Source organism: Barbus barbus, assembly GCF_936440315.1.
Source record: "Barbus barbus genome assembly, chromosome: 38".
Classification (NCBI taxonomy): Eukaryota; Metazoa; Chordata; class Actinopteri; order Cypriniformes; family Cyprinidae; genus Barbus; species Barbus barbus.
The window spans coordinates 17222526-17238681 of NC_136716.1; the positions used below are offsets into that span (position 1 = coordinate 17222526).

The 16156-nt window shown below is 35.5% G+C and overlaps 1 protein-coding gene across 1 annotated transcript in view; it reads right to left on the reverse strand.

Moving 5' to 3' along the window:
* Nucleotides 1-202: 202 nt before the first annotated feature.
* The window catches only part of LOC306857777 (unconventional myosin-Id), a 74255-nt gene continuing 58301 nt past the window's right edge, over nucleotides 203-16156 (reverse strand). Inside the window, exon 22 of the mRNA XM_079397909.1 lies at nucleotides 203-2801. Coding sequence (XP_079254035.1) covers nucleotides 2645-2801 — 157 coding nt within the window. The 3' untranslated portion in view covers nucleotides 203-2644. The remainder of the gene's footprint in view (nucleotides 2802-16156) is intronic.

The following is a 16156-nucleotide window of genomic DNA, read 5'->3' on the forward strand; positions in this document are numbered from 1 at the left end:
CATTAAAATGTATGAGAATGAACAGTGTGAACCATGATACTTCACCATTGCTGTAAGTGGATCTACTGTAACCACGCCCACAACAGAAAAGATTGACAGGTCGAACTGACGTCATCAACTTCCCAGCGGCAAACAGCTGCTGCTCACCTTGGATTAATAGCAGTGTGTGGCAAATCAATGAAATAATGACAGTCTATCACTGTGATGGAGCAAAAGCCTTGGAGCAGACACTTCAAGGGCACGTTTATTTTCAGGAGCAGATATTTGCTACATGAGCTGAGTGATTAAAAAACAAAACAAAACAGTAAAAGGTTTCTAAGCAATATAATGGTTTAAAAGTGTAGTTGTTTGGTTTCCATATAATAATTTTCATTACTAAATACACAGGTTACTGCATTAATATAAATATGAAAAAAGCTATTCTTAAAGAAAAACACTATATAAACTGGATTCTCTTTTTGATTTGGTCCATCTTTTCAAAATTTAAAACATTTCAAATATATTAATTCAATAATAGAAGTATAAAAGTAGGCACATTATTTGATCGGATCAGACTAAATCTTTAATATTAACCAAGATGAATATGTATAATTACAACAAAGAACATAAAAGACTTTTACCTGGGAACTGGAATTATTCGGCACTTAAACAGAATCACTGGGGTTCACGACAAGATAGAATGCAATTACTTTATATTATATAATGATCACATATCATATGACTTTCTCTGCCAGAACAAAACAGACTGCTCTCTCCACAAAATGGGTTATATCTTATGCAACTGAACGATCACATAACTCCTTTTATCAAGGTAAAAGCGCATTCGCACACTGTCAGTATTTTTCTACTGAGGGCCAAAAGATTCTAATAAACAAAAGTGTTTGATTCAAGAAAAATAGTTCTTGACAATTTTTAGAAATTGCTGCAAGTCCATTTATTGCAATTCCTTGCTTTTAAGAACTGGCGAGCAGAAACTGGATCAGATCATGTGACTTTTATCTTCCTAAAGTACTATATATACTATGTGCATTCTTTTACTGACACACTTTACCAATCCAGGCTAATAGTCAAGAGAGAGTACAGGGACTGAGAAAGAAGATGAGAGTGTGCACCTGTTTGAAGCAGACATGATCAGCGAAGAAAAATGGAGATTATGTGATTAGAGTTCAGTGATAGTCTGACTGTCTGACTTGGACGGATCAGTAGTCGTGGCCCACAGCTCACTATCGAATGCACATTCCCCCATTTTAATTCCACCCAGTGATGGGAGCTTAGTGATATTTTTGGCCACCAGAAACGATCCTAATTAACTGATAAAAAAAGATCACTTTCTAGAAGCCATGAACAAAACAATGAAACAATTATGGAAAAACAGATCTATGCAAACACCTCAGGAATGAAGAACAGCAGTCAGTTTTCAGCTTCAAACTGGGTCAGACATCTTGGGAGTTTCCTCTCAGAACTCTGTTGATTTTGTTCTATGAATCAATAGTCGTTCTCACTTATTTGAACACATTTACACACAGAGATGTGCAAAGTTTGTAATATCAACCCTAGCTGTTTGCAGTGTTAATATTGACAAACTACTGAAATATGACTAGCTAGAACTAGCTGACAGAAGTAAAATTGGACCTTAATGGAACAATTGGTTGCCTGTTCTTTTTTGGTGACATGCATTTTTGGCTCATGTAAAATGGCGACTACTTTAAACTCATTGTAAACATGAGAAAGCGTCTTTAATGGCTTTATCATCACAGAAGCAGTTTTTTTTTTTGCTTTAAACCAGTGATGGTAAGTGGAGAACTAAAAGGACTACTATCAGCGACAAGGTCTATTATTTAAAAAATGGCAACAGAAAATAACATATCACCACCATCACCTCCTGCTCTGTGCCGCCCCGTCTGATTCTACTCCAAGATCAGGAAATATGTGAATAAATGACAGTTCTCATCCTACCTACATTATATATAGTGCATACAGTACATTATATAAGCTATATCCTATATGACGTTTCTGTATACAAGATATGTGCTATAAATGACCAGTTATATGCAGAAAAAGAGAATGGTTTAAATTACGAGAGTTTAATGCTCCTCTCGGAGCAGTTAATGAGTTTAAGGATATGATCAACACATCCCATTCAAGAACATCCAAACAAATTGAGCAGCAACTGCAGGACTGCTTATGATCTGAGCAATACGTCGGGACACAAGCAGATCTATTCTTCATCCCACATGACACAGTGATCAAAAACCAACTAATTCCCTTTGAAGGAAAAACCTCAAAACACAAGTTAGATACTTTTAAAATCCTGCATATCCTGTTCCTCATAAATATTACATTTATGATTGCTCTTCATTTGGTTTTAATGTTTAATAAATAAACAGCGCCTAGTTTGGTAAATCTTCTTTGAGGGTCTATATCGCTACCTCCTTGTCATCTTGAGAATAATCTAAAGTGAAGTTTGGAATTTAGAGACAAACTTTATTTTTTATTTTTTATTAAATATTCTTCCTTGCCTGTCTTCAGGCAAATGTGGTATGGCTTCATTTCTGAGGTTCAACTCAAAGGTTTGGACTAGCACACAATAGATACCCTGCTGTCAATGTCATTTTAAAGGGGCCGTTTTGGGATCCCTGGTCTTCTAGTTGCCTGGCACTGAGAGAATGTATCCCGATCGGCTCTTGGTGAAGTCTGGCTGTGATTGGTTGATCTTGGTTTCCACGACGACAGTGCATTTCCTTCCATTCATACTGCAGTGAATGGGGCTGACAATGTTCACCTGTAGCTTCCTTTTCTCACTAGAGAGAGAGAGAGAGAGAGAGAGAGAGTCACTGAAATATTCCATATGCTCTTGTTTTTGTTTTGGTCGACAGAGCTCTGTGTGCTTGTCACATCTGGTTGGTTGGTTCTGGGTGGATAGGCATTTTACGCCAGACTGTCTCGCTGAGGAGATCAATGAAGCACAAGAGTAATTAGCTGAGAGCGAGTGGCTGTATTTTTAGAGAGGGGTAAATGGAAATGTAAAAGTTCAGTTGTATCACACACACTTTGCAGCTGAAGTCAATAGATCCAACCGTTAAAAGCCTTGTTACACCTAGCAAATTTATTAGCTCCATTTATACACATATAGCCTCACATTATATCAGAAATCTCTTTTGATAAAGCCATATTGAACATTAAATTATATTATAATATTCCGGGTTCAGTACACATTAGGCTCAATCGACACAAAGCATCGTGTTAACGCAAAGATGCTCTTCCACTTGTCACTTGTTTTCTTTAAAAAAATAAAATAAATAAAATCTGAGTTACAATGAGCCACTTACAATGGAAGTGAATAAAGGTGCGGTCACATTCACTGTTGCTCGGCAAAATTTAGCTAAATCCAGTCATTCCAATAGGAATCTGTGTGAACGGGAGTTTTGCATTAAATTGCTTGCTTGTTTTCTAATTAAATCGCATGAATTTGACACACTGACCATTAACAAAAACCTGCTTTCGAAAGTGACTTCTGATTGAGCTGTGCTTTATATCTCTCTGCTAGTGACAATAGACAATTAATCTTTTTTTGCTTTTTACTGCAATGTGACCGCACCCCAAGACCAATCTATAAACGTAAAAAAAATAAAAAAATAAATAATAATATTTGTGTAAGTGTCGCCACATGACAAAGGTTTTAACATGATATTGGTGGAACATGATATTAGTTTACTAGCCTTTTTTTGTATAGTTATATGCAATGTTCCCATGTCAACCTTAATGGAGACCTATTATGCCCCTTTTTACAATATGTAATATAAGTCTCGTTTTTTCACAAGCTTGCAGAGAAAGGATTTTCACGTTTTCTGGGTTGGTAGATGCACCGGGAAGCCGATTATAGCACTTAAACAAGGAAAAAGTTATATTTTTATGATTTTCATGGCCATAAAAACAAAAACAATAACTTCACATCTTGAATAATACAAAGGTTTTCATTGCAGAATTAATGTAAGTGCTTTTATAAAATCTTTTTTATAAAAAAATTTGCATTTCTGCTTTTAAATAATCTGAAAATTGGCTATTGTTTAAGAAAATGAGGTATGAGTTGAAATTGGTTTTTGTCACAAATTCTGTCGATTGAGTTTAACTGATCTTTATGATCTCAGAACATTGTTAATACTCTTACATGAAGAATCCAATCTCCCCAAAACTAATTGGTCTGCTAATTGTTAAACATTATTAGATTTTATATTTGTTTATTATAGTAGAACCACAACAACTCGACCATCTTCTAAATCAGATTCCTGATTCAGAAGAGTGACCTTCACCAGGCAGCTTTATAAAGAAATCTTGCAGATGATAAACTCCCCATTATAAAGCTCTGGCTCCATAAGTTACTGTACTAGCAGATTGCTGCGCCAGACATTTCTATGGCAACCCAATGAACCCCATCATGTGGTAGGGCTGCTCCAGTCAGTCAACAGATTGTCTCAACCAGCATCAATCTCTCCTATCATTTACAAAGGGTTGGAAAACCCTGGATTTACTCAGTGTATATAGTATACAATTCCCTCAGCTTTTTGTTGAGGCAGCAATGAAAGGTTAGTCGATGAATGGCTTGAGGTGTAGTTGAGTTTTGAGTTTAGCAGCAGGGAAATGAAAGGGAATGAAAACTGTAGATTTCCCCATACTGAGTGTCTCTCTGGGAGCCTGACTCTTTCACACAGTGCTGGAGAGCAGACAGCTCCGCATGGCCCATTGGAAAATCAATTCTTTCCAGCCCTCCTCTCCCCTGTGCCTGTGCCCTTCACGCCAACTGACTCACCACCTTTGAGGCCTTCTCTGCTACCCAGAATAGAAGGAGTATTAAGGGAAGGTAAAGGGGGAGGGGAAGTGAGCACTCAGGAGACGATGTTGTCTAGTGTCAGACAGCATCACGACTGTGTCTGTATATAGGCCTATCTGTATTCTCACTCATAATTGTGCAATTCAACAGTTATGAACAGAAATTTTCTAGGATACATAAAAACGACACTAACAGGCATTTTTGACACTCCAATCACATTTAGAAGTATTGCATTATATAACAAAATTTCAAACCAATGGCATTTATTTTAAAGAACGTTTCCAATGGATACGTTTCAAGAAAGTATTGCACAAAAATAAGTGGTATATTTAAAAATGATATTTAAAGTGTATTATTTAAAAAAAAAACGTTATGTATGTACATGTATCAATTTTTTATTTAAAATTAATATATACAGACATACAGTATGTACATGCACAGTTAGAAAAAGAATATATATACTACTATAATATTCAACACCTTGGGTTAATTGTTAGGGAGCTAATTTGTTCTGAAAACATCTAGCAACATGTATTTGTAGATGCCACTTGCTTTAATATGATATTTGAGGTATTCCCCAACTTTTTTTTTGTCACCTGAGCCCTATTACAATAAATATAATATATAATAAATATTATAATACATTATTGTTTTTATTTTAACAATTATACTTAATTTTAATTTTTATTTTTACATTTAATTATGATTCAATTAATTATTAGCTTTTCATCAACTCACAAATTTAATTCATAAATTTAAAGCATAATTTATGCGTCTAAATATTTTGGGACCACTTTAAAATAAAATGTCCATCTATATTGAGTTGCTTTATCTCGACTTTTAATGCTTTGCTTTTTGTGTATGTGCCATAAAACAAACCCTATAGAGCAATTAAGCTTAAATAAATATTTTCTCTTTCTCAGTGTGCACGTGCATCAGAGGGTTAGCAGGCCAAAAGCAGGATTTTCTTAACTGAGCCTCCACTGCCAGACCAGCAGATACAACTGGGGTTCAGGGAACTAACAGTGTCCTATGATCACTATTCTGCATCTGTATTTATCTGCAAAGCAATTTGGCTGTAGCAGATTTAATGGGTCGAGGAAAGAGGGAAAGTGGGAGGAGAGAAGAATGAATGTGTGTCTGCAACACAGTCACAACCCACCTCCCAAAATAGCAGATATGCCCTTGGGCTAATCAGTCTTCACATCCTCAAAAAAAAAAAAAAAAAAAAGCTAAAAAGTATTATGCTTGCTGTGCACTTCAGTGTAGAGGCGCAGCATCCCAGCATCCTTTGCTTTATATGCCCCACCCCGGTAATCTGACTGCACTGCTTTCCTCACATGGTGTTACATCACGTGTGCAGGTCTCTCACCCTTACTCTCTCTCTTTCGCACACACGCACAGACTTCCTCAGGCTGGAAGCACCTTTTTGAGGTTGCTATTATTAACTCTTATAGGGAGCACAGCTTGTGATTGTGGAAATGATTTTTTAACCATGATCCCTAAATTCAAAATATGGACTACAACAAATCAAATTATACAACATTGATTAATTAATGAACAATTAATCTTTGCTACATTAGATTTTCATTGGCATTTAGTTCCTTTTCAATGTGTGAAATCTACCAAAAGGAGCATGACGTTCATTGAAGCACCAGCACTGATGATGAAGAAGCCAAGTAGACAGATTACTGTAGGAAATATAATTATTCAGCTTCCTCAAATCTGTCTCTGCAGTTAAGCCCGCCTTCTAAAACTAATATTTATCAAACGCATTCTAATATGCATCAGATCAGTGGCAGGGCTTCACTGTCTTTGCTCTTTTCCACAATTTTAAAGAGAGCTGTTAAGGAGGAGATTACAAAGTAGGTCATTTAGAAGCACAGGGAGAAAAGGCTTAGCAAGAAGAAATATTGATCAGAGCTGGGGCTCTTCTCAGAGAACAGCGGGCATGAATAGGAGAGGGAAAGGCGGAGAAAGAGTGAGGAGGGGAAAAAGATAGAGGGATGAGCATGTAAGTGAAAATGAGAGTGCAAAAGAGGAAACAATGGCCGACAGAGAGGAATGGCCTGCAGGGAAAAACACAGCAAAAATGATTTGCCAGGCAACCAAATAATGTGTTTTTATGCGTTAACATTTAAATTAACTGGTTTCATTAAAATATAAAACAAAATATTACTGAATTCTTTTATGCATTAATTCTATAATTAGAAATAAATCATTTTGTACTATGAATCATAGAAGTTTAAAAAAATTTGAATAAAATGATCAGTTTTTTTAACTAAATATATTTTAAGAGTTTATTGTCAATAATAATAATAAAGTAAAATGTATAATGTATATGTTATTATATTTAAATTTAAAACCTCCTGTATATACTATGGCTAAGGGTCAAAGGTCAAATCAATCAAGATGATTTGAACATTACACTCTGACAGGTTAAAATGTATTTTAAAGTGCATTAAAGAGATAATATAACTGAACCACCATGACTCTTATATGTACTGTTAGTAATTTTGAAGGCTCACATCAGATCAAAGCAGGAAGCTGCTCCATATTTCCTATGGTATATCCCGATGATTTCAAGATTAAAACACATTTTTAAATGCATCAAAGAGTTAATATAACTGAATCAGCATGACACTAATATGCAAGTAATTTTGAAGACTCAGACCAGACAGAGTTGCTCCAGATTTCCTGTGGTATATATGTATATATGCATGACATCAGCAGGTCTACTCCTTGACTAAAGACAGACCTCTGTGTTCCCGTCAGGTTACCAGGAACTGAAATTACCGGCAGCAGTAATATTTAGGCAGTATATTTGCAGACAGACAGACTTCCTCTTCAGGGTTCACAGTAGGGCTGTCAAACGATTAATCGCATCCAAAATAAAAGTTTTTGTTTACATAGCATATGTATGTGTACTGTGCATATTTATTATGTATATATAAATACACACACATGTACATATTTCAGTACATTATTTTTATATAATAAATGTATTTATTTATAATATAAATTATATGAATATAAATATAGACGTAAATAATTTCCAAATATATACTGTATGTGTATAAATATGCACAGAACACACACATATATAATGCAAATAAAAACTTATTTTGGATGCGATGAATTGCGATTAATCGTAGTTCACAGGGATCAAAGTGGACCAGAGATTACCTGTGCTGAACGTTTAGAATTAATCGTATCTTTAATAGAATTGATTCTGATGAACAGCAGGTGTGGGTGCAGTATGGACCTAATAATTTTAACATCTTTCAGACTTTCTCTGTGAAGGGTGAGGTAAACCATTCATTGTGTGACAATCTGTTCCTCAGTGGTCACAATACAATGGGACAGATGCCCCATGAAAATCAGCACACTTTATACATCTGTCACCCACTGTTATCTGCCCTGTTGGCTACTGAGGAGACAATGTCACTTCCTGAAAGAAATCCCAAGAGAGCTGCAAAATCAAAATGACATTTTTTGGAGACAAGACTTTGAAACAGTCTGGGTCAATTTCTGGCCACTTAAAATCATATTAAAATAATCCTGACTGGTACTGAGAGACACTTTATTAAAAATCGACATGTTGATATTACTACAGTGGGGGGAAATTATTTGATCCCCTGCTGATTTTGTACATTTGCCCACTGACAAAAAAATGATCAGTCTATAATTTTAATGGTAGGTTGATTTTAACAGTGAGAGACAGAACAACAAAAAATCCAGAAAAACATTTCAAAAAAGTTATAAATTGGTTTGTATTTTAATGAGTGAAATAAGTATTTGACCCTTTCGCAAAACACGATTTAGTACTTTGTGGCAAAACCCTTGTTGGCAATCACAGAGGTCAGATGTTTCTTGTAGTTGCCCAACAGGTTTGCACACATCTCAGGATGTCCCACTCCTCTTTGCAGATCCTCTCCAAGTCATTAAGGTTTCGAGGCTGACGTTTGGCAACTCGAACCTTCAGCTCCCGCCACAGATTTTCTATGGGATTAAGGTCTGGAGACTGGCTAGGCCACTCCAGGACCTTACTGTACTTTCTTGAGCCACTCCTTTGGGACCTTGAGCGCTGCAGGATTTCAGTCCTTCACGGCATAGTGTGTAACCAATTGTTTTCTTGGTGACTATGGTCCCAGCTGCCTTGAGATCATTGACACGATCCTCCTGTGTAGTTCTGGGCTGATTCCTCACCGTTCTCATGATAATTGAAACTCCACAAGGTGAGATCTTGCATGGAGCCCCAGTCCGAGGGAGATTGACAGTTATTTTGTGTTTCTTTCATTTGTGAATAATCGCACCAACTGTAGTCACCTTCTCACCAAGCTGCTTGGCGATGGTCTTGTAGCCCATTCCAGACTTGTGTAGGTCTACAACAGGGTTCCTCAAATCTTTCCCTGGAGGGCCAATCTGCTGCAGAGTTTAGGTCCAACCCCGATCAAACTCACCTACCTGTGATTTTCTAATGATCTTGAAGACTCTGATTAGCATGCTTAGGTGTGTTTGATTAGGGTTAGAGCTAAACTCTTGCAGGATTGGGCCAGATTTGAGGATCCCTGGTCTACAATCTTGTCCCTGACATCCTTGGACAGCTCTTTGGTCTTGGCCATGGTGGAGAGTTTGGAATCTGATTGATTGCTTCTGTGGATAGATGTCTTTTATACAGGTAACAAACTGAGATTAGAAGCACTCCCTTTAAGAGAGTGCTCCTAATCTCAGCTCGTTACCTGTATAAAAGACACCTGAGAGCCAGAAATCTTGCTTATTGATAGGGGATCAAATACTTATTTCACTCATTAAATCTATCACTGTTCAAATAAACCTACCATTAAAATTATAGACTGATAATTTCTTTGTCAGAGGGCAAACATACAAAATCAGCAGGGGATCATTTTTTTTTTTTTCCCAGTGTATATGACAGCCTAATAGTTGGAAATCAATGGTGTCAATGCAGATTTCTCAGAGCGTGGCAGGTAGCAAGGACAGCCTAGCACTTCATTTGCAGCAAGAGGCTGTTGCTGGAGTCAAGCATGACTTACCAAACCTCCAGATAATGTCTATATACCCATAAAGCTCCTTACTGTCATTCATCAGTGTCTGAACATCAACGCACAAAGCAGAGCCTCAGCAGAGGATCACTGCAGGAGGGTCAGTGTATGTAACAACTGAAAGAGTTTGGGTAATAAAAGACCAGAGATGTGAAGAAAGAGATGATAGAATGGGGGTATAAAAGAGTGGAATAGAGAGACTGAATGAGGATAGGCTATAAGTGATCTCAGATATTTTTCTAACTACAAACCCAAGCCAGAGAGTAACAAACGATTCACTAAAAAAAGGTTTTTCTCTGACTAGTGTATTCACATACACTACCAAAAAGTTTGGGGTCGGTAAGATAATGTTTTTGAAAAAATTCCCTTATGCTCACCAAGGTAGCATTTATTTGATTAAAAATACAATGAAAACAGTAATACGATGCATTACAACAAAAACAGTAATATTATGAAACATTATTACTAGAGGTGTAACGGTTCACAAAATTCACGGTTCGGTTCGATACGACACAGTGGTGTCATGGTTCGGTACGTTTTCAATATGGGGGGCGGGGCAATTGGTTACGTCGCAATGTTGGAAATGTTTCTGTTTTAAACCATGAAGGCGAGCCAATGGATATCACACAAGCACGCGTTTGCACCAGGTTTGCACATGTGCAAACTTTGCGCAAGATTTATACTGGTGAACGTCTTAATCTCAGTCAATTCACTATAAGCAGAAAGTGAAAGTAAAAACGGAATGATGGAGTAATGACAGAGCTTTCGGCATCTGATGCCGCATATTCTCTCAGAGACAAAGAGAGACGAATCTACTTCAACATATGCTGATAAGAGTATAGCCTATAGCTGTTTTCATTTATTTCCTTTATACTTCTCTTGTGGCCCGTACATACTGAAAAAAAGAAAAAAAAGAAATGTATTTTGTGTTAAACAGGTTGTTTTTGAAAGTCAGTGCTTGAAATAAAAGCTTTTTATTTAATTGATTTTTATTGATGACTGCAGTGTTAATATTTGAATTATAGGACTATAATTCATTGAAGGTAGCCTATAGCCTAATAGACATTTTTAAAAACATTTTAATTGAGGAGTAAATATAGAAACAGTAAATATATTTAACAAGCCTACTTTAATTGGAAATGGCAAATCCTTTTAATATTGACATTAATTGATGTTTTTGACAATATCTCTGGCTATTGTCGATACAAGATCATCTCTTTCGACACACCCCAGCAAGGGGAGGTTATCACCGGGCAGACAGCACGTTGCCTGTTACATCGTTTGGGCTGCGTTGTTGAATGCAGTGGCACTGATATTTCACACACTTTAAGCTTTTATTTTCCAAACGTAATAGGATTAGTCCAACGAATCATTCGGTTTGTAATGCATACCGAACCTGAAGCCTCGTACCAAACGGTTCAATACAAACACGTGTATCGTTACTGTCAGTCCTCTGTCGTGTGTGTCTTGTGTTCCTGCCTCTTGTGTCCATATTTGGTTTGTTTACTGTCCTTGTTAAGTGTGATTATCCGTTAATTCTTGTCCAGCTGTGTTTGTCTAATTATCTATGATTATCCTGTGTATTTATAGTCCTGTCTGCTCAGTTAGTTTTCGTCTGGTCTACTCGTTACTTCCCGGTGTTTCTGTGTGTCAGCCCTGCCTTGTCTTGCCTTGTTTGGATTTATTAAATACTGTTATTTTGAGTTTATCCTCGTCTCCATGTTCCTTGTCCATCCTTGCTGTGTGCACCGTGACAGTTACACCCCTAATTATTACAATTGAAAATAAATCTAAATATTCCAAATATTCCAGTATTCCAAAATTATAATTTTTTTCTGTGTTACAAAACCCTTCAGAAATCATTTTAATATGCTGATTTGGTCCTCAAGAAACATTTTTTTATTAATTAATTTATTAATGTGATAACAGTTGTGCTGTCTAATATTTTTGTGGAAACCAATATAACCACTTTAAGGATTCTCCAATAAACAGAAAGTTGGGGAAAAACAGCATTTTTTGTTTTTATTTTTATTAATAAATACATTTTCTCAACATAATTCAAGTTTGTAAATTATTGTAACTTTTGATCTTGCTGAATAAAAGCATTAATTTCTTAAAAAATAGCAAAAATGACTATATACACAACAAATATACACATTACTTGGCGAACAAAAATTTTAAATTCATTCTTCTCTGGAAAAACTCAAGTATGGATGATTCATCCTGCACTACATAGATTTTCAATCAAGCAAACTCTCTCTAGAAGGAAACTGTCCCTCCCTTAAACATCACCTCAAACAACTAATACGAGTACATGTAACAAAAAACCCACTGTCTATTAGTCTTGTCCAAAATTGCGCATGCTTTTAAATCCCAATTTAATACCAGAATTTGAGAATTCCGAAATTTTTCATTTGAATTGAATAAGAAATGTAACTTTATAAGTGTAATAAAAAAAATAAAAAATACTACATTAAATACTATACTACATTATTACGAACAATATATTACTATATATACAAGTGGCAAAAAATAATAATCACGGCATTAATGAGTTCTATTGTAGCAGTAATAGAAATAGTAGTGAAATAGTCATAATAGCAGCAGTAGAAATAGTAAGTGTAACCGTATTAGTAATAGTAACAATAATAGTAGCAATTACAAAGACAGAAACTGTAATTACGGTAGTGGTGGTAAAGACAGCAACATGAGTAAATGTATAGCCACTGGATTACGTTCAATTAGAAGAAATGAGAGAATTGTAAAGAAACTGAACAGGAGGTAAAATGGCTGTGGAGACATTAGATGCAGAGCAGGTGCCCAAGAGTCACACAGACGGAGAGAAGGGAGAGGAGGGGGTTGTACATGAGCCAACGAAGCATCCTCCCATCATCACATCTCGGGCTGGTTTGAACGCAGAGAGTAAAAGAATGTAAGACACAAGGGCAGAGGGGGTGGAGCCGCACGAGAGAGAGACGCGGCAATGCAGAGCTAGCACAGGAGAAAGTAGGTCAGATTCATCCACTTCAATTCAAATGCACACCAGCACAATATCTTGCCCATCCACCTACACTTCAACAGCCATATAAATCCCCCAGCCTGTTCTTCAGCTAAGCCTTTCTCTACAGCAGTTCAGTTCAGGATGACTAAACACACAAACACACCCAGCTCAAAAATAAATAGCACTGAACAACAATGCACTGTACGTATTAGATGCATTTAAATTCTAATAACAAAGTAGCACAAAAATAAAATGAGATAAATGTGAATATTGAATGAATACTGTCACTAATAACTTACTTTGAAGAAACACTGTCCAACAGTGACCCCAGTGGTCAAGTTTCTTCCATGACCTTGTGTTTTTCGAATGCTGTGTTCATTCATGGAGCTGGTCCTGCTGCATCTGTTAATTAATTGTTGTGATTGATTGCTATGTTGTGCCTGGCAGCGTTTAGTGTTTAATTGCGTATGTCTGGAGTTGTTGTTGCACCACCTATTGGACTGGATGGTGAAATGCTGGATGAGGCACATAAGAATAATGGCGGTTGCAACAGCTTTACCATAATAACAATACCCAAACAAAAGATAGTAATTATAAACTAAAGGTTACTGTACTATATAGGTATTTTACTATATATGTAGGTACTGTACTACATAGGTAATGTACTATATATGTTTAAAAACAATGTGAAAATGGTTAAAGTAAACTTAATATGCATGATCGTTCAAATGTTTGGAGTCAGTATAATGTTTTTTAGGAATTAAATTAATATTTAATTCAGGAAGGACGTATTAAATTAATCGAAAGTGAGAGTAAAATCACATTTATAATGTGACAGAAGATTTCTATTTTAAATAAATGCTGTTCTTTTGAACTTTCAACTTGAACTATTTGAACTTTTGGCAACACTTAACGCCTTAAACTAAGGTTTATTACAGGGTTTAACGCATTATATAATTATTCATAATAAGTCTTGTTGCAAATAATTATAACCGCATTATTATGATGCATAGTGTAAGAATTGATAGTGTTATAATGTATTAACTGTGGTTACAATTATTCATGAGATTGTACAGTGCATTATAAGGTGCATTACAAGGCATAATTAATGCATTAACACTACTTTTATAATGCATTATACATATAAGCCTTTAAGTAAAGTATCCTGTAAAAAGTAGCACAGTTTCCACAAAAATGTTAAGCAGCAAAACTGTTTTCAACATTGATGATAATAAGAAATATTTATTGTGTACCAAACCAGCTGATTTCTAAAGGATCCTGTGACATTATTTTAAATATATTAAAACAGAAAACAGCTATTTTTAATTGTAATAATTTTTTTTTTACCAAACTACAGATTTTACTTTATTGTTGATTAAATAAATGCAGCCTTGGTGAACAAAACCTTTCAAACATAAAAAAATTTATCGACCACTCACTTTTAAGCAGTAGAGTAAATACACAGAAATACTATAATAAATATTTGTTTCTATTGCTAGTGTAGGATCAAAGGTTCCATATTCCTTTAACCAGCAAACGGAGTAAAAATCAAAAGGAAAGTGGAACCTGAATTTAAACTTGACTAATAAACAAATGCAGAGAGTAGACTTGTGCATGTAAGCACATCAAAGATGTCGAATTACCGCTTTTTCGTTTCGCTCGGATAGGATGGAATGAGCTTTCCCTCTGCAGGCTACTGTAAGCGACTCATTTACATATGAATTTCAGTATAATCATTGCAACAGGCAATTCATAGCAGCCTTTACCTTGAAAGGGTTGGCAAATGGAGCCATTTAGAGAATCCTCGCTCTCTGTTTCACTCATTAGTATTCTAAACCGGCAGGCCAACTAATGGACTAAATATCAGACAGACATGGATCATCTAGTTGCTATGGGAACTGCATCTGCAGCAGCGAGAGTGAGGTGAGGTGAGAAATTCAGAGGAAAAAAGAAACAGATGAAATGAGAAAGAGAACTAGAGGAGCCTGAGAGAAATAACGGCGGACAAAACAGAAGGAGGAAAAGAAAAATGAGAGAACTATAGGGACAAATGAGAGGGGTCTAAACTTGACCATTTGGAGCCTGGAAAAGCGTTCAGCATGAAGGACGACCTTGCTGAAGGACACAATGATTGCAGCCAGCACCTCGACACAAAGTCGCTGGCAAACAGACTAATGAGGCCTGAAAAAAACGTTCACATTATTGTGTGCATGTATAATCCAACACATTAGGCACAGAGCAGCTTCCTGTCCCAGCTCTGCTGCATCACGCCCGCTTCTCATCACACTGATGCTATAACACACACTTAATCCAGCAAGCATCTTTGGAATTAGAAATTTGATCCCATCAATGGAGAAAATTCACTTATGCATCTGCTCTAAACTCTCCTTTCAAAATTATTGATTTATATAGAATGAACAATGATGCCGCACAAATTGCTGGAAAAACACGTCATATTTGGTGTTTTCTGTACTAACAATATGGTTAACCCTAAAAAGGTGGGGTTACAAACATTTGGGAGGCTGTGAGGAGAGTGAAATTGAAAAAAAAAAAAAATAATATATATATATATAAATAAATTAAATAATTTAATAAAAAACCTAGTTAGAAATACAATATTAATATAATTTATAACAAGCATGCATTAAATTGTTCAAAAATATAATATACAAATATTATATACATTTTAAAATGTAATTTATTCCTGTGATGACAAAGCTGGATTTTCAGCAGCCATTCCTCCAGTCATCACGTGATCCGTCAGAAATCATTAATATGCTGATCTAGTGCTCAAGAAACATTCATTATTATTATTATTATTATTATTAATTATGTTTCAAATAGTTGTACTGCTTAAATTGTTTGTAGAGGCCATGATACATAATTCTTGATGAATTAAAAAGTTCAAATGAATAGCATTTCATTAAAAAGTTCAAATGAATAGCATTTATTTGAAATAGAAATCTTTTGTTATGTTATAAATGTCTGTACTGTCACTTTTGAACAATTTAATGCATCCTTGCTATATAAATATAAATATTAATTTATTTTAAAACTAGATTTGATTTTTATTCATTTATTTTAATTTTTTTTATACATTTTATTTTTGCATTTTAATAACAGAACATGATTAGTTATACTGTTATTTTAACCGTCAAACTGAGCTTAGTGTTCAAGGACAGCACATTGTCTTCACTCTTAGTAATGTGACACAAGACCTTGTCAGTCTCTTTCACACATGAACATGTCAACTCAAATTTAATT